The sequence below is a fragment of the Vanacampus margaritifer genome, chromosome 1 (genome assembly GCF_051991255.1).
Source record: "Vanacampus margaritifer isolate UIUO_Vmar chromosome 1, RoL_Vmar_1.0, whole genome shotgun sequence".
In the NCBI taxonomy this organism is placed as follows: domain Eukaryota; kingdom Metazoa; phylum Chordata; class Actinopteri; order Syngnathiformes; family Syngnathidae; genus Vanacampus; species Vanacampus margaritifer.
Window position 1 is genome coordinate 1,167,254 of NC_135432.1, and position 18,359 is coordinate 1,185,612.

General features: G+C 45.2%; 1 protein-coding gene across 1 annotated transcript; it reads left to right on the forward strand.

Moving 5' to 3' along the window:
• Positions 1 to 2,977: 2,977 nt before the first annotated feature.
• LOC144052209 (sodium/potassium-transporting ATPase subunit alpha-1) lies at positions 2,978 to 16,931 on the forward strand. Its single transcript, XM_077566096.1, has 23 exons — positions 2,978 to 3,137; positions 3,380 to 3,490; positions 5,689 to 5,748; positions 6,775 to 6,876; positions 6,964 to 7,065; positions 7,134 to 7,247; positions 7,317 to 7,451; positions 7,559 to 7,676; positions 8,262 to 8,530; positions 8,602 to 8,910; positions 9,337 to 9,471; positions 10,467 to 10,659; positions 10,808 to 10,983; positions 11,067 to 11,203; positions 11,997 to 12,147; positions 12,223 to 12,391; positions 12,735 to 12,889; positions 12,964 to 13,087; positions 13,176 to 13,321; positions 13,416 to 13,546; positions 13,722 to 13,823; positions 14,888 to 14,979; positions 16,778 to 16,931. Exons 1-23 carry the CDS (start codon positions 3,126 to 3,128, stop codon positions 16,804 to 16,806), a joined length of 3,072 nt encoding a protein of 1,023 aa, XP_077422222.1. The 5' UTR covers positions 2,978 to 3,125; the 3' UTR covers positions 16,807 to 16,931.
• The last annotated feature ends 1,428 nt before the right edge of the window (positions 16,932 to 18,359 follow it).

Consider the following 18,359-nt stretch of genomic DNA (forward strand, 5'->3'; position numbering starts at 1 on the left):
CGACGATTGCGTTGCCTGGTGTGGATGACACGTTTGATCATGCTTTCCCACTTCTTTATTTCTAAAATGTCAGAACCTGTACGATGCTTAGCTTAGCCTTTAGCATGCTCCCAAATAATTATGTCCATATGTTTTATTCCGGATTTTTCTGGTCTCTTTTTTTTTTTTGTAATCACTGTTTTGTTTTGTTTCTTTAAGTTTTGAGCCATCTTTTGGACTTTTGACCTTGACATGGTTTTATTGTGTACATGTTTTTTTCTCTTCCAAACCTCCCCCAAACCCTGCACCGACTTGATCCATTGATCTTCCGTGCCAAAACAATTCCAGCCCTCCATGCAGCCTTTAGCAGACACATTCCATCATTTCTCCGCCTGACACAAACGCCAGGGCTGGGAATTTAGAGCAGGCATGCAAACGTCTCTGTTGAAGGAGCGACCGGATGGTTCACAAAATAGCCAAAGAGCAGGAATATTATTGAAATGGTTTCCCCCGTCGAGAAGTATCCTCGGATCGTCAGACTTGTGTTTCGTTTCAGACAGCCGAGTTCATGTTCAAGTCACACTAGCACGTCTCTGTTTCATTTCTAAAAATATACTTGACATTGACTTACCATCTTAGCACAAGAGGCTGAGAAATATCCTCCTCTTACGGATTTCCATCCCAGATTTTCTAGTAATACTCGCACAATGGAAGCGCTTTTTGTTTTCGAAACAATGGCATAGCCTGTTTGTAAGCTTCTCGCATTCATGGAGAAAAACATCCTGATTATAACTTTACTACGCAAAAATGTTTGCCATTGGAGGAAGAATGTCGTGTCAAGGTCAAACGTTTCCTGGCCATATTGAAAGTTTGGATTGACACATTTTAAGCCTACAAGCAGAAAGTGAAGATGGACACTTCTTTTGTTGTCATTCATTTGTGACATGTTCGTACCCGGGCTAATCTGGAGCTGATCCAGCCTATACTTGTAGTCAATCAGTGTCCAGCCTCTATCACATAGTTGTAAAACGTCGAAACTTTGGTTTGATTATTAAACATTTTAAAGGTCTATACGCCACTCACGGTCCAAAGTCCAGAACATTGCAGAATTTCTGCTGGAGGATGAAACATTTTTACTGCACATTGTCGGGTGAACTCGACAAGCTTCTCATCATTCATTCACAGCAGTGATCTTGCAGAGGGCATATTGTTAGCTTACGTGCTAACTCTGCGTGCCGCGGAAGGCTTTGTTTAGGGTTAAACAAGAGCCACGGCTCCTCCCCGCGTCATCACACCGGATAAAATTATGTTTGGGGATTTTGGCCTGCAAGTGGGAGGAGAATTCCCCAAAGCGTGAAAATGAAAAGCCTGGAAAGCGTCACCACTTTGTCAAAAGGGGAAATGAGAGCTACACATTGTGACGTGAAGTACTGTGAAGCGCATGCTCGTTAGCATCCCAAAGAGCTCCAATTTTCAGAAACTGCACCACAAACCTCTAAGCAAAGAGCTGCTAGCAAATGTTTTTGTGCTGTCCCCCTTATATCAGTATCTTTGTGTGTGGAACTTTGTCATTAGGACTAAAAAGGATAAAACACCCTGTAGCCTTTAAACAGGTTCTGCTGCAAAATCCCCCCCCCCCCCCCCCCACCCTTCCCTGCACAGCCTTGTGACTGTAAACAGTTAGAAGTTTACTACAAACACTTCCATCCCCTCCCCCGAGCTCCCTTCCCTCCTCCAGCAACCCACAAGGACAACCTTTCCTCCTTGCCGGTTTCATTGAACAAGAATGCAACTTCTTGGTTTCAAAATGGACTCGGGGGTCACTTCTACCAACTGTTGCCACCTCCCCAACAAGAAAACTTGCTTGTGGCTGTTTTAAAATGTGCTCAAAGAAATGAAAAATGTCCACTAGTTGCTAGAGGAAAAGTCACTAACGTAGCATCAAAGTCGCTAAATTGGAAGCGTGATTGCAAATATCACTGAGGCTCATCCAGCCTTAGATCACATCAGACGAGAAGTGGCAAATCCAGGTCCAGAAAGTAAAAACCCTGCCACAGTTAGGCTTAAGCCCCTGATGCTAGCTAGCTAGCTAGGGCCCTAGCTAGCTCATATGGTGCTTGTTTACCTGCTAGGGAGTTAGCTAGCTAGCTAGCATCAGGGGCTTAAGCCTAACTGTGGCAGGGTTTTTACTTTCTGGAGCTGGATTTGCCACCTCTAGATCAGACATGTTAGAATGTCATAACATTGACTATTCCCCGTTTGTACGTGAAAAGACTTTGAAGGACGTTTCAGGGGCACAGCGTGGCTCAGTCATTCATTAAAGTGTGTTCTGTTCAGCTTTACGGCTTCCTGCTAACCAAACAAACCCTCGACTTCCTGTACGCGTTTCCTGCTCTGGCAGCAGCTCGGCTTTATTCACTAACACAAACCTGTGAGTGCTAGCGAAAACATCGGCTAGCGCTAAACCCTGTTGTTTGAAACAGACTTTTGCTGACGTATCGAGATCAGACAGCCGACAACGGTGGCATTAGCCGCTTCGCATTTGATGTTATCTCAGCTTGGGAGCGATTCTTGGTTTCGACCTCTGACTCCTGAGCTCCGACAGGGAAAGTGACCTTCTCCCCTTTTGTCTCTTCGCCATTGTCATTGAAACACATGAGCTCACTGGACTTTGACCTTCTACTAACCTTGAGTGAAAGGAGGCTTAATTTGGGCTAAGGAGCAAATGAAGGGCAGGTTTCTCTTCCGCACCCACCACCATAAAGGTCACCATTACTACTCACCTGTTCAGTTTCAACTCCCCCCAGCCGCACGCAACCAACCCCCTTCAGTCTTCCCATTGCCGAAACTCCTCCCCCAACCCCCATTTCCTCTGGCAGGTAGGTATAAAGGTATGCTAATGTGAAGCAGCCTATCTTCTCTGCTTGTGCAAGAGAGGAATACGTTGGACTTGCAGAGAGGGCGGGAGAGAGCGAGCGAGAGAGAGAGAGAGAGAGAGAGAGAGAGAGAGAGAGAGAGAGAGAGCGAGAGAGAGAGAGAGAGAGAGAGAGAGGGAGGGAGGGAGGGAGTGAGCGAGAGAGAGGCGGAGTGGAAAAGTTGAAGTTAAAGACAATTGGATTGGCTGTTGTGGGCCTGACACCGCAAGCATGGGGCTGGGAGTAAGTATTGCAACTTGTCGCTCGCATGCTTTGGCCTACTTTTGTCCAAGTCTTCAGTTTGACTTTATGTTCAGGCTAACTTTTGCTTTCGCTCGTTTGCGCACGTGGGGGTCTTTTCAAAGTCGTTCCTGCCTTTCGGCAGATAACTATCACATGTGTGTGTGAATGTGTGAGTGACAAAGAGGCAGCCCTCTCTCACGTCTGCCAAGACTGATTCGCTCCTTCTTGTCTTTTTCATCCAGAGAGGGAAAGATGAGTACAAACTGGCGGCAACCTCTGATGGCGACAACAAGAAGAGCAAGAAGGGCAAAGACAAAAAGAACATGGATGACCTGAAGAAAGAGGTGGATCTGGTGAGTTTTCCGTCCGAAAGGCATGAAATGTGGCACGACATGCGGCATGCGAAGCCCCAAAGTCGACCATCCTGGAAGCTTGAGCCATCTAAGGCCGTGTCACGCCACCGTCGGCTGCCATTGGTCGCCGCCGCGGCCCGGACAAACGCTGGGCTTTGACCTCATGCCGTAGTCACATGAAAGGGAGGCTGTGTGCCCTCAATTTCACAAGAGCTGCTTTCTAAACGGATACAAGCGCCGTCACGTGTTAGTCATTTTGCAAATCTTTGAGGGAAGCAGGGGTGGACATTTCAGGCACTTCTCGGCACAGAAAACAACGTTTGCGTTTTTTACATAACTGCTCGAGCGTAACCGCTCCAAAGAACTTTGGATTTGAATGATCACCGTGTTGGAAGAACTTTTCCCAGCATGAATGTGTGTTATCATTTTGTCAAGGTCTCAAAATGGTTTCAAGTGAAGTCTCAAGAAGAAAGTTTTGAGTGTGAAAACACAGAGAAGTTCCATTTCTCACTCATGACAAGCTCATGACAGTATTTGCCAGTAGGTAGGAGGAGCCTTGCCGATTGTCTGAGTGTGAACCGAAAGGGTAAAAGAAAGGACAGTGTGACCTTCTTCAGATGAGACCGCGTCCTTCGCGAGGTCAGGCCACAAAGTGGTCATTTGTTAGCACAAACTCACTCATGAATAAACCCTTTTAATGCTCCTGTTTCCACTTCGATAACATGAAATGTGAAGGCATTTTATTTGTATCTTTAATTGAATCATGTTTGATCGATTTTCTTTACTGACTTATATGCATACATGTACAGTATGTATGTTATTTGTAGTGCTGTCACTATTGAATATTTTTAGAATCGATTAATCTAGCAATTATTTAATCAATTAATCGACAAATTGGATTCATTTCAATTTTGCATGAAAAGTGTATTACAAAATGTATTCATTTTTTTCTTGATTACTGTTTATTAACCAGTGATTGCCATTTATTTCGTACTTTGCATTCCTCTAGTGATAAAAAAAGAAGAAGAGGGATTGATGTTGTACTATGTTACCGGTTCGGTCGTTGTTTTCCAAAGTAAAAACAGATGTTTGCGAATATCTTATTTTGATTAAAGACAGAAGATAATCGATCTTCTTTCATCAATCAACAATTACTGTTGATTTGCTGAAATCAGAGGATAAAAAAAAAGATTAAAATAGTTGTTGATTACTTGTGAATTGCTTAATTTTGACAACTCTATTTTGCTACTGGCCTTACTATTGTCACGACAAGGTCTGCCCATTGCAGCTGTAAGAAGGTTCGCTTCATAATATAAAAGGTAATAAAATTGCGCTTGAGGTGAAATATTAATGATTATGAGCCTCGGTGTGTCTGAACTTGAACTCAAAGTCCTCGCGCCACTGAAGGACGTTAACGCTAGCGCTACCATAACAACAGTATCAGCAGTGTGACGTCACTTTGAACCCTCCCTTTTATTCACTCTTCATCTTTTCAAAAGCTTTTTCATTCATGTTTGTGAAACAATGCACAAGTTGTTCGTGACAATTTCATCCGGCTTCAAAGGGAAAAAGCCCGTGAGTCACAAATGTCTGCATATTTCCCTTCAATGCTGCACCGGCTCGTAGGAAATGCAGGCTGAGCTTGAATTTGTGTGAAAAATGTTTGAATGCCTGTGAGTGCTGTGAGATTTGGAGATCGGAGTCACATGCGGTATCGGGAGTTCATCATCCAAATGACGTTTTGCCTTTTTTTTCCCCTCGTGGGCGTTCAAACACAAATGCTGCGTCGGCGCACGCATGCACGCAGGAGCCTCTTGTTGCTATCTCGTAAGCCTCGTTGCTTATATGACTTTTAGCAAGTAAACACATGAAGCACGATGTAAGCACCGGCCGTGTTGACACACGACTTTTGTTCAATGCCAAGCGCAAAAGCAATCTTGAAGTGCGGCAGACGATCGTCGGGGAACATTTAGTTTCAGCAGCAAAACCATTCTGTGGTTTCTTGCAGCTCGGGCCACGCGTTGGACTTTTCAACCTGCAGCAGACACTTTTATTCAATCGTCTACTCGGAATCATCTTCAAATTCTACCATACTGTATATATTTATAACCCCCAACGTGTTACAGGGTTTGGCCTTGACATCTTTGAGACATGAGGGTAGATTTTTCTTGGTAATGAAAATCTCTCTTTTCCTATAGGACGATCACAAGCTGACCTTGGATGAGCTTCATAGGAAGTATGGAACTGACCTGGCCAGGGTAAGTTGATCAACTGTCTTATGGTTGTGTTCACGCCCACGCAAGACAGAAGCAAAGAGACTCCTCAAGTCATAGGAACTGGCAGCATGCACATGACAACATGCCAGCTACATCATGAACTCATTTGCTCCCAAAAATGGATAAAAACGTTCTATTTTAAATATTTTAAGCCTTCCAGAAACGAGCTTACAGAAGGCTTTCATGCAGCCTCTGAGCTGAAGAGGTGACTTAAAGCAATGGTAGTTGTTACAAAAACGGCCAGCAGGTGGCAGCAGGGTATAAGAGATCAACCGGGGTCATGTTGCAAAAAACTATTTTCCCCACTGTTTTCAACAGATTTGTGAATAATGATGAAACTTGGCTTCATTCTAATGCTAATTGCTGCAAAACAGAAACAGATAGAAATAGACTTTATTTTTTCCTGATGAAAGAAGAGACTCTAATCTTTCCACGTTTTTTTATAGCAATATATATAATAGCAATATTTTGTGGGCCTTGCAAAATCAGTGAAAATCCAGTAAAACAGCTGGGAGCGAAAGGGGTTGCTTCAGTGAAAATGGCTGCCAGTGAATGAGTTAACATAGCCATAGAAAGTAGATTGACAGATGATTATAATGAATGGAATGGTTTGGCTTTCTTCTCTGAAGTAATTCACTTCTTCTCAGGTCTTCGTACTTGATTAATTTTGACCAAGCAAATTTCACCCGGAGGACAAACGGGATCCGATTACGAACGCACAATCGGGCCTCACATAGTGTACACTATCATGGAGTGAAACTTGAGCTGTCTCACTTTTCCCCTAAACAAAGTCTTCATTCTCATTGACTCTGTCAACTCCCACATTGTATTTTTTTTTTCCGCTCTACTACAAAACATGACCTTGACGGACTGTCTCGGTACATTCTGTCCCGGAATAACACAATCTCTCTCCTAGTTGTGGACTCAGCAACTTCTTTATGACTGATTTCATTTTTACCGTCACCAAGCTTGAATTCTTCTTACAAATGTATTTGCCACCCGTTTTAGGGCCTGTCGTCCGCCAGAGCAAAGGAGATTCTGCTCCGGGATGGTCCCAACGCTCTCACGCCGCCGCCCACGACGCCCGAGTGGGTGAAATTCTGTAGGCAGGTAAAATGGATTTCCGTGCAGGAGTGAACGAATTCCACATGTTGCGGCTGTGTTGATTGCGCCTCCCAAATAATATCTGCTTGCCAGCTTTTTGGAGGTTTCTCGATGCTTCTCTGGATCGGCGCCATCCTCTGCTTCCTGGCTTACGGCATCCAGGCCGCCTCTGAAGATGAACCTGCCAATGACAACGTAAATGAATATTTGTGAGTGTGTGATAGGCGTGCGTGTTCCCAACACCTTCTGGCACTTGACTGCAGTTGTACCTGGGCGTGGTGCTCTCCGCCGTCGTCATCATCACCGGTTGCTTCTCCTACTACCAAGAGGCCAAGAGCTCCAAGATCATGGAATCCTTCAAAAATCTGGTCCCGCAGGTGAGCTTCAGCTTCAGCTCGTCCGCATCATGTTGACAAGGAGGCATGTCAACCAAAGTTCACATGCAGCAAGCCTTGGTGATCCGCGACGGAGAGAAGAACAACATCAACGCTGAGGATGTGGTGGCGGGAGACCTGGTGGAGGTCAAAGGTGGAGACAGGATTCCCGCCGATCTGCGAGTCATCTCTGCTCACGGTTGCAAGGTTTGGACCTTTGTTTGGCATTCTGCTTCGGAGCAAATGACATTTTGCATATTTGTGTCCTCTCCTAACGTTGTTTTGTTGACTCCATGCTGGCTTTTGCACTCCAGGTGGACAACTCGTCTTTGACTGGTGAATCCGAGCCACAGACGCGTTCTCCAGACTTCTCCAATGACAACCCACTGGAGACCAGGAACATTGCTTTCTTCTCCACCAACTGCGTCGAAGGTCTCGCTTATGAAAAAACAAGAGTCCATTATTCCTTTCGACACTCTAAAAAGAGTTGGGTCAAAAATAACCCTAATTGGGTCAAGAATAGACCAACCCAACTTTTTTACTCATTTAAAAAGTTGGGTCAAATTCAATTAAGAACCCATTTTGGGGGTGATTTGTGGGTTATTTAGGGTTTGACCTGACAATTTGACCTAACTTTTTGGGTTAGTCGAATAACCCAAATGAACGAGGTCAAAAATGAACCGACCCAACTTTTGGAGGTATTTAACCCTAAAGGTAAATAACCCAAAAATCAACCCAAATTTGGGATTTTTTCAACCAAATCAACCCAATTTTGCCCTTGTCTTGCGGGTTATACATTTGACGTAACTTTTTGAGTTAGTTGAATGACCAAATGTGCCGTCCAATGAAATGAATAAAGCACAAATCAACCCCATTTTGGGGTTGTTTTGTGGGTTATTCATTTGACCCAATGTTTTGGGTGAATTGAATAACCCAAAATGTTGGGTCAGTCCCTTTTTTGTGTAAATCATTTTGAGAGTGTAGCATGTTGAATGACTTTCCCAAACCTTTCTACAGGCACAGCTCGAGGAATCGTCATCAACACAGGAGACCGCACGGTCATGGGCCGCATCGCCACCCTGGCGTCCAGTCTGGAAGGCGGCAAAACTCCCATTGCCAGAGAGATCGAGCACTTCATCCACATCATCACGGGTGTAGCCGTCTTCCTGGGCATGTCCTTTTTCATCCTCTCCCTCATTCTTGGCTACGGATGGCTGGAAGCCGTCATCTTCCTCATCGGTATCATCGTCGCCAACGTTCCGGAGGGTCTCCTGGCAACCGTCACTGTGAGTTTGTAGTGCAAGTCTAACACTTTTAATAGTTGTTTGAAGGCCGCCATAACGCTGGACGTCTCCAGGTATGTCTGACCCTGACTGCCAAGCGAATGGCCAAGAAGAACTGCTTGGTGAAGAATCTGGAAGCCGTCGAGACCCTGGGCTCTACCTCCACCATTTGCTCCGACAAGACTGGAACCTTGACCCAAAACAGGATGACGGTTGCGCACATGTGGTTCGACAACCAGATCCACGAAGCGGACACCACCGAGAACCAGAGCGGGACGTCCTTTGACAGAAGCTCCGACTCCTGGGCCGCTCTGGCCAGAATTGCCGGACTCTGCAACCGTGCTGTCTTCCTGGCAGAGCAGAGCAACATTCCCATTCTGAAGGTATTATCGCCTTCTGATAACCTCACTTGACCAAATGCTGGACTTTTTGATTTCGTTCAGCTGCAACAAAAGCGTGTGAATAATTGAAACCTGGGAAAGGATATCAATAAGCTTTTATGATGCCATGTTTAATTCATTGGTTGAAAAGGCTTATGGCCCTGACCCATTTACATAAAAGTAGCGATGAAATGAAAGAGATGCATTGAGTTGCTTAGCGGTAGGAATTGGGGGCGGAGCCACCGTAAACCAACTGCACAACAAATCTTCATGAAAAGCTTTCTACATAATGAAATGTTTTCAGAAAGAGCTTTTGTTACTTAGCAAATATTTGGACCAATTCCTTAATGAGCAACAACAAACTGTATCGTGAACGGTCTGTGGCGGTTGTAACGTGCGTCCGCTGATCTGACGACTTTCAATCGACAGAGGGACGTAGCCGGCGATGCCTCGGAGGCTGCTCTGCTCAAGTGCATTGAGTTGTGCTGCGGATCTGTCAAAGGCATGCGGGACAAATACCAAAAGGTCGCCGAAATCCCCTTCAACTCCACCAACAAGTATCAGGTAAACAGCACCCAAAAACAAACAAACAAGTGCACAAAAACTGCTCAACTACGCCCCCTGATGGATGGATTCCTCATTGCTTTGTTTTTTTCCCAATCCATTTTCATACATGTCAACCCATAAGGTTTGTCCGTATTTCTTACGGATTTTTAAGTGTTGCAAAAGCATACGGGCGTATTTGGAAATGAATACGGATTTAACTGTTTTCATGAAAATAATAATATTAGTATATATTGCTTACCCTTTTTAAATTTATTTAGTATTTACTGTCGGCTACGTGCTACACGTGTGCATAAGCTCGATTTAAACAACAACCGGTCACAAAATCTCGTCTATCGCGCGAGACTTCTAACAGTTTCCTGACATGCGCAGTTAAGAAATTTGTGTTAGCGCGAAAATTGCGAGTCGTTCGCAGTGGTTGAGAAAATGGGGGACAGGCCGGCCAAAAAAACAAGATACACCGGACGTTTTCGTTCGGAATGGACGGATTTATTTAAGGTAATTGGTCCGTCAAAACTTGGAGAAGAGTATGCATCATGTTCGCTTTGTTGACGGGACATTAAGGTTGCGGCATCTGGCATTTACGATGTCAAAGAACATTTGAAATCAAAGTTGCACGAGAGAAATGTGAAGCAACAAAAAAGTCAACCGTCCCTGTGATATTTAGAAATCATTTTTTTCTTTGTGCAATAAAATGTCATTTGGAACAAGATACTGTCAATGTCTTCATATAAGAAAGAAAGTAAGGTAAGATTAATGTTATTGCATGAAACAGCTTTAGTATTGATAAAACTGACATAAGGATTTTTATGGGAAAATAAGGATTTTATGGGTTTGTAATACAGGTGGGACCAAATTAGGGTTGACATGTATGCATTTTTTGGGACCAATAATCATTTCCGTCAAAGGGACAAGGAACATTTGAGTTTACATGTTGACTTATTTATAAATAGTGCACACTTTTGTCTTTAAAACTTGCCTGATGTGTTTTTCAGCTCTCCATCCATAAGAACGCCACCGCTGGAGAGACCAAACATCTGCTGGTCATGAAGGGCGCGCCAGAGAGAATTTTGGATCGCTGCTCTACCATCATCATGCAAGGCAAAGAACAGCCGCTTGATGAGGAAATGAAAGACGCCTTCCAGAATGCCTACGTTGAGCTGGGAGGACTCGGAGAACGAGTGCTCGGTAAATCGCAATCTTTCGTCGGGAATTGAAAAATAGCATTCTGGTTTTCTCCATCAGTCCAAAAACACAATTCCAAATAATGGAAATTGCCTGCGAGATGAATTCCGACTGGTGACATGAATGTGGAAATGATATCCATCATTTTTAGGTTTCTGCCATTTCAATTTACCCGACGACCAGTTCCCAGAGGGTTTTGCGTTTGACGCCGATGACGTCAACTTTCCTACTGAGAAGTTGTGCTTCGTCGGCCTCATGTCCATGATCGACCCTCCTCGTGCCGCTGTGCCAGATGCTGTGGGAAAGTGCAGGAGCGCTGGAATCAAGGTAAGAGGACACCTGAGAGTTTGAGTTCCTCATCGAATTGTCACTCCTTCTGTCAACAATTGGACCGTACTCTTCTCCCAAAGGTGATTATGGTCACAGGCGATCATCCAATCACAGCCAAGGCCATCGCCAAGGGCGTGGGCATCATCTCTGAGGGCAACGAGACGGTCGAAGATATTGCCGCTCGCTTGAATGTTCCGGTGTCAGAGGTCAATCCCAGGTTTGTGCCCACCTCGCACCCCCGTTGGTTTTTCATAAAGCTGATCTTTAAATCACTGTCGGCACTGCAATCAGCACAAATGCTTTTACCTCGGAGTCATTGCGGACAAATAAATCGAGACGTTCACAAACACATCCGTCACCCTGCTGCGCCGCCGCAATGTATAGCTTCGCTTCCTCCAGTGGGCACAAAAGATTTCCGCTTCCTCTTCAGACATTTTCAATGCGCAATTCGCTAAAGTTGGCTAACCAGAGTTGTGACGGTAGGCCGGCATTTACACAACTGGTCAAAACGGGTCTCACCTCTGTTACACCTCTGATACTACGTCAAAAGCCGGCAAATTCCGCCCGCGTGGGTAAATGATGTGAAGCTGTCGCCTTAGATGCTTTGTACCAAAGATCATTTGTCAGTCCGATAAAACACCGCAACGGCCACTCCAGAGTATGAAGTGAGTCATTAGTCAAGTTTCCTTGGAGACTTTTTGGTCATTCCGCTTGAAATCATTCCCAATGAAGATCTCATGTGATCCAAGCCGGTTTTTGTTACACCCCTAAAATCTCACTCCATTGTAAGCGATAGTGTTTTAAAAATAGTTTTTCTGTTGTTGTTGTTTCCCTAACCCTTTTCTTATATTCCACTGATAACACCGAAATGAGAATTCTCGATCAGCCAAAGAAAGTGTGCTGAAAAGTACACTCGAATACATTTGAACCTCATAGAATGGAATTGGAGAAAAAGGATGATTGCAGTTAAGGGAACCAAGCGAGCCTGTCGACTTTGATTTCCTGTTCAGGGATGCGAAGGCCTGCGTTGTCCACGGTGGCGAGCTGAAGGAGATGACCTCGGAGCAGATCGACGACATCCTGAAGCACCACACTGAGATTGTCTTTGCCAGAACCTCCCCTCAACAGAAACTCATCATTGTGGAGGGCTGCCAGCGACAGGTGGGAAATTCTGCCGTACGCCGAACACATTTGCCGACAGCTGCCTCAATCTGTTGCTCACTCTTCGCCATGCAGGGAGCCATTGTTGCCGTGACCGGCGACGGCGTCAACGACTCTCCGGCTCTGAAGAAGGCCGACATCGGCGTCGCCATGGGGATCGCCGGCTCGGACGTCTCCAAGCAGGCGGCCGACATGATCCTGCTGGACGACAACTTTGCTTCTATTGTGACGGGAGTTGAAGAAGGTAAGGTGTTGTTTTAAGATGGAAACTGGCAGCTGCACGTTCACTTTGGCTGATTTCTTCAAATCTCTTGAAAACACTTGGGAAAAGAGCTTGTTGCAATGTGGCGCTGATTGCTCTCTTATACTCTGCTGCCACTCGCTGGTCATTTTTTGTAATGCCTGCCGTTGTTTTAAGCGTTCTCTTCAGTTCCGAGGCTGCGTCAAAGCTTTCTGTATGCTCCAGCATAAAAAAAACTTTGAATGCAATTTTGGGACCACGGCAACATTCGACATGGATTGTTTTTATGTTTTTGGGAGCCAATGATTTCGTGAGTAATATATGCGCTTGTATTTGGATTGGCCAGGCCGTCTGATCTTTGACAACTTGAAGAAGTCCATCGCGTACACTCTGACCAGCAACATCCCTGAGATTTCGCCCTTCCTCTTCTTCATCATCGCGAACATCCCGCTGCCTCTGGGAACGGTCACTATCCTCTGTATCGACTTGGGAACGGACATGGTGGGTGCGGAATGGAATCTTTTGCTGCTGTGTCGTTTGTGGCCAGATGAGTAGCGTTGTTTGCGACCCCGCAGGTTCCTGCCATCTCATTGGCTTACGAAGCGGCCGAGAGCGACATCATGAAGAGGCAGCCTCGAAATCCCAAAACGGACAAACTGGTGAACGAGAGGCTCATCAGCATCGCCTACGGACAGATTGGTAGCCGCCTGCATTCCGCTTGCAGCGCCAGATAAACAGCCAGCCCGTCTGCGTCCGTTGTAAAGTGGGTGTTGTGATCCTCCGCTAGGTATGATGCAGGCCACGGCGGGCTTCTTCACATACTTTGTGATCCTGGCGGAAAACGGCTTCCTTCCCATGGACTTGCTGGGAATTCGAGTGCTGTGGGACGACAAACATGTAAATGACCTGGAGGACAGCTACGGCCAGCAATGGGTCAGTCATTCCCGCGGAAAACCGTGCAAAGCCAGAAATGTGATGGCAAAGAGGCGCAAAGCCAAAGATTGTTTTCTTTCTTTTTTCCATCCAGACGTACGAGCGCAGGAAGATCGTTGAGTTCACCTGCCACACCGCCTTTTTTGCCAGCATCGTCATCGTGCAGTGGGCCGATTTGATCATCTGCAAGACCAGGAGGAACTCCATCCTGCAGCAGGGCATGAAGTATGTCCATGTTGAGAGAACAGAGATCTTTCTTCTTTAGGCTTCGTGTCGATATTCATGTGGGAGAAAAAAAAAAGACGAAAGAAGTTCAGCAGCAACAACAGAAAATCTCTTTTTGAATCTCTGTGGAAAAAACATCATCAGAACTAAACGTGCCAATTGTTTTTCCTGCTAGGAACCGCATCCTTATTTTCGGGCTGTTTGAAGAGACGGCCCTGGCGGCTTTCCTGTCGTACTGCCCCGGCATGGACGTCGCCCTCAGAATGTATCCTCTCAAGTGAGTCAAAATATGCACAGTCGTTAGCAACGTTCAAATATCACCGCTCAACACCTTTTGGGGGCTTTTGTTCACCGTTGTCAGTTCGATCGCCGCTGCACCGGCCGGTCGAGCATGAAAACTTGTCATGAGCCAAAAGGCAAAGTTCACCCTTTGTTAACCGCGAGGGACTCAAGTAAAGTCATTGCTTTGGATTCCTCCTGGATGCCTTTGGGTGGAGGTTTAGGCTTGGGGGGAGGGCGAACAACAGACGTGGGAGATGGAACTGGAAGAGATGGTTGGAGACGGGGATGGATGGAGGATGAAGGATGCATCTGTCCATCCATGAAGGATGGACAGATGATAATAACAATCAACTTTATCACAGACTCAAAGATGACTCAAGATGGATGGACGCACCGATGGACTAATCCATAGGTGTCAAACTGCGGTTTTCGAGGGCCGCAGTCCTGCAGGTTTTGGATGTTTCCCTTCTCCAACACAGCTGATAGATGGTCAGCTCATCAGCAAGCTCTGCATAAGCCTGATAACGATCCTGCTGATTGGAATCAGCTTGCGTTGGAAGAGGGAAACCTCCAAAATCTGCAGGACTACGGACCGGAGTTTGACACCTATGGGTCGCTAATCCATCCATCCATCAGGGCTGCACAATATTTTCTAGTTGTATAATTTTGAGCAGTCAGATGCAAACTTAAGTGTGCATCGCCATCCAATAGTTGAACATTTTTATGCTGATTACAATGAATTAACTAAGAATAAATTGAGCTTGCTTCTTTTGCTGCATGTCAAATATCGCAATAATATCGATGCACCGATACCATTCATCCATTTTCCAAGGCAACTCTTTGTACCCTAGCCCAAAAAGCAACAGGTATTTTCCCATGTTGCCTGGTGGCATGGGTTCAAAAAGTGACATCCTTGAGGTTAGCAACACAACAAACATATCGTTGTGTCCCTTAAGGTGCAGAATGCAGAATTTCCTTCCGTCCGGCAGGACTCCGAGAAGTGAACCTGACTTTGCCTGTGATCGTGTCTGATGTCCAACTTTATGTTTGTGTCCTCAGGCCATGCTGGTGGTTCTGCGCCTTCCCCTATTCACTGCTTATCTTCCTCTATGATGAGGCAAGAAGATACATCCTCAGACGCAACCCAGGCGGTAAGACCATTTTGGGGGGTTTGGGTTGGTTTTACCTGCACACAGTTTAAAAGCATCCACGCACGTAGCAAAGAAGTGAGGTTCGAGGTTGCCATCCTTTTATAGGTAGCGAGACAAATTGTAGTTTGTATAAAGCTGGGAAAGAATGAGAAGCTTGTGGCAGAACCTTTTCTTCCTCACTGGACTGACATCAGCATTCCGTCATTCCGAACAAGGCTGACCTAACATGTGCATGCGTTGATATCATTCAATGCGGATCAGCGAGCTGTGGCAGATGGCGGGTCCTTGTGGGATTTCAACTCTCAACTTGCCCATTGTTAATGCTTGATTCTACCCACTGCCTAAGCAAAACAAGCACGACCCGTATGCAGGCTTCTGATGATGCAGCTGCGTTTCTATACACAGTGTGTGCGTGTGTGTGTGTGTGTGTGCGTGTGTGTGTGTGTGTGTGTGTGTGTGTGTGTGTGTGTGTGCGTGCGTGCGTGCGTGCGTGTGCGTGTGCGCTGCATCTGAGCCTTGCAGCACACACGGCTGATTGATGCCCATCCATGCTGAACAATGTGACTGGACCACAATTAGAACTAAAACCAATTATTACAACCAAAAACATTTTAGCACACCTCAACATTCACAAGTTAAAACGTGGTTTGTGAGACAAAATTTGGTTTTGATTTTTTTTTAACTGAATTCACGTAACAAAGGCAACGGCAGCAGTGGTCAACATTCACAATCAGATGATGCTGACAGTCTTTATTTGAATATATAATGGATATTTTTATTGCAAACCGTTAAATTCCTGTTTCTTAAGACCGGCAAATGATGACTTATTCATCCCCCCCCCCGATTTTGAGTCAAGGTAATCCATACCTATAAATGCTAAATAAATGATAACTTATTCTTTTTATTTTCCTTTTGAGTCAACTCTAGTGTGCGCACACATGAAGGAAAGAAACGCTCAAGATTCAGTTTAGTGCATAATAAAAAAAAAAGATGTAGTAAATGAACGTCAAACGGCGTGTGCATACAAATGAGAACATGCAGATCGCCTTCTCTCACAAACAATAACTACTCCATATTAGATGCACATGAGAGATACACAATTTAAAAAAAACAAAGGCTTGTAGGAGTCCACTTCGTAAACTCTTAAGGATTCATAAAGTGCACTAACAAGTACGGCAAGCTGAAAATGTGCATTGCGCAACAATCAGTCCAGGAAAATGCTGACATGAACATGACATACGCGGTCAGATCTCCAAGTTAGCAAAGCTAGCTTGGCTAACATCACACGTTCATAAGTCAAACGTGGAAGGCGTGTCCTACGCAAGAGTGTGTCTTTGCTGGCATACGTTGAAGTGCGTTGATTATTTATTGGAAGGTTTTCAAAACATTTGGTGCAAATCGCGTCCTCTCAAATGGAAGAAACGGCCTACCACCGATGCAATGTTTTTTTTTCCAGTTAGCTCAATGCATCGTCGGCCGCATTCAGCAGAAAGGAGCGCTTGATTTGCTCACCCAAAAGCACCACATGACACATGCTATGTTTGCCGGGACGGAGCGTTTACGACACGCCTTTTCAATAGAAATCCACATTCTTGGGCCATTTTATTTTTGAATCCAATCTTCTTCTTTTTTTTCACCGTTCTGTTATCGGATTGATTGCCACGACGTCGAGATTCCTAAAATCGGCCCAATAACGGAGAGCTTGATAATGATCATGCATCCGTCGAGAATTTTACGAATTTTACTTTACGAGCAGCCTTCTGGCAAAGTCGCTAATTGTGCCTCCTTTGATTTCCAGGTTGGGTGGAGCAGGAGACCTACTACTGAGCCAAAGTTGGACATTATTTACTGCCATGTTACATACTAGTTTGAGGCATCACACAGATGCCAGCAATTCATTCATTACTTGATTTACATGTCAATAAACATCACCCAACTATTGAGAAAAACAAGGCTGCTTGTGACTTGTTTTTACGGACATGCTTTTATTTTTGCTTCATCGGACGTGGCGGGGTAGAAACGGCACTTGTTGTGTTGGGGGGGCTTTTAAGGGTCAGCGGTTATGCACCAGCGAATCACGTCTGCTCAACGAGCAAAAGGATTTTCGGCCTCAGCTGCTCTAAAAAGTTGAGTTGAGGACTTTTATGCAAAGTTAGAGCTCAGCAATCAAGGAGGGAAGAAACAAAACATTAACTGGGTGAGATTCTGTTAGTCTACTAATCATCCCATCTGTTAATCGTGTCAGCGTTATCTTACAATGAGCAGAAAGCGCGAGCGTAGCAAAACAGTGTGTGCGTGTGCGTGCGTGCGTGCGTGCGTGTGTGTCCATTATTTTAAGAGCCTGTGTTTGCAAAGGGTCACACAGTTGAGCGTTTGTACAACGAGGCCCTCAGTGAAAATGAGCTGAGACGCCTCTCATGCTATCCACTCTGTGTTTACCTTGGTCATCATTTATGCCCCTTCACTTTTCTTGTGTGTGTATGATGTGCAGGTTCACACACATTTACATTTACAGAACGCGTGTAATATGCACACACACAATCGTCCATCGGCCACACTTTTGGGGATCTTTGGAGCAGAAAAAGGGCCCTGCCCCAATAGTCCCCTTCAGACCCATAGATGCTCTCCGATATATTCCCGTGCTAAACCAATAGCATGCATAATTTGGATGATGTCAACACTTCTGGTTCATGATCGGATCTTAACTAACCAATCACGATCGCAAGTTGATTTGTATGATGTTCATGTTAAAAATGGCGGCTATAAGCTTGGCAGGTTTACAACACGTTACAGCCAAATATACTGGCGTCCACTATAACTAAAAACATGAGATAACCCCCCCCCCCCCCCCCAAAAAAAAAAATCCATGTTTTTCTTATGTGGGAAAAGAGTCAAAATCAGCACAGAAAAACCCCAAAACATTTTGCCCAGCAGAAAAAAATGCGTGTCTGAAGGGGATATACTGCATGCGAGCCGCACTTCACTAAATCCGATGTGCTGGTTTTAGTAGCAGGTTGCAATTGGGATCATCGTGAGTTACGTCAATGTCTGCATTGATGTCTCGTTGTGCTAGACAACCTCCTGAGGCAACATTGAGAAACCCGAGTCTGTGCCATCAAGAAAAAAACACACACACACACACACACACACACGAAGATGAAAGACAATAATGGCCTTATTTTGGCTGTGGATGCGTTTTCGTTGATGCTTTCCTGCAAATATTACTGACAAGTCCTCATGCCAGTAAACAATTCAACTGCGGGGGTCCGGGGGGGGGGGGGGGGCAGAGATAGAGAGAGAGAGATAGATAGAGAGAGAGAGAGAGAGAGAGAGAGAGAGAGAGAGAGAGAGAGAGAGAGAGAGAGAGGTCGACATTATCA

What these genes read in the sequence shown, in the direction of transcription:
- LOC144052209 (XM_077566096.1), top strand. An exon ending in GGGTGAAATTCTGTAGGCAG is followed by an intron (nt 6,877 to 6,963) that starts GTAAAATGGATT and finishes TCTGCTTGCCAG; the next exon opens with CTTTTTGGAGGTTTCTCGAT. An exon ending in ATCCTGCAGCAGGGCATGAA is followed by an intron (nt 13,547 to 13,721) that starts GTATGTCCATGT and finishes TTTTCCTGCTAG; the next exon opens with GAACCGCATCCTTATTTTCG.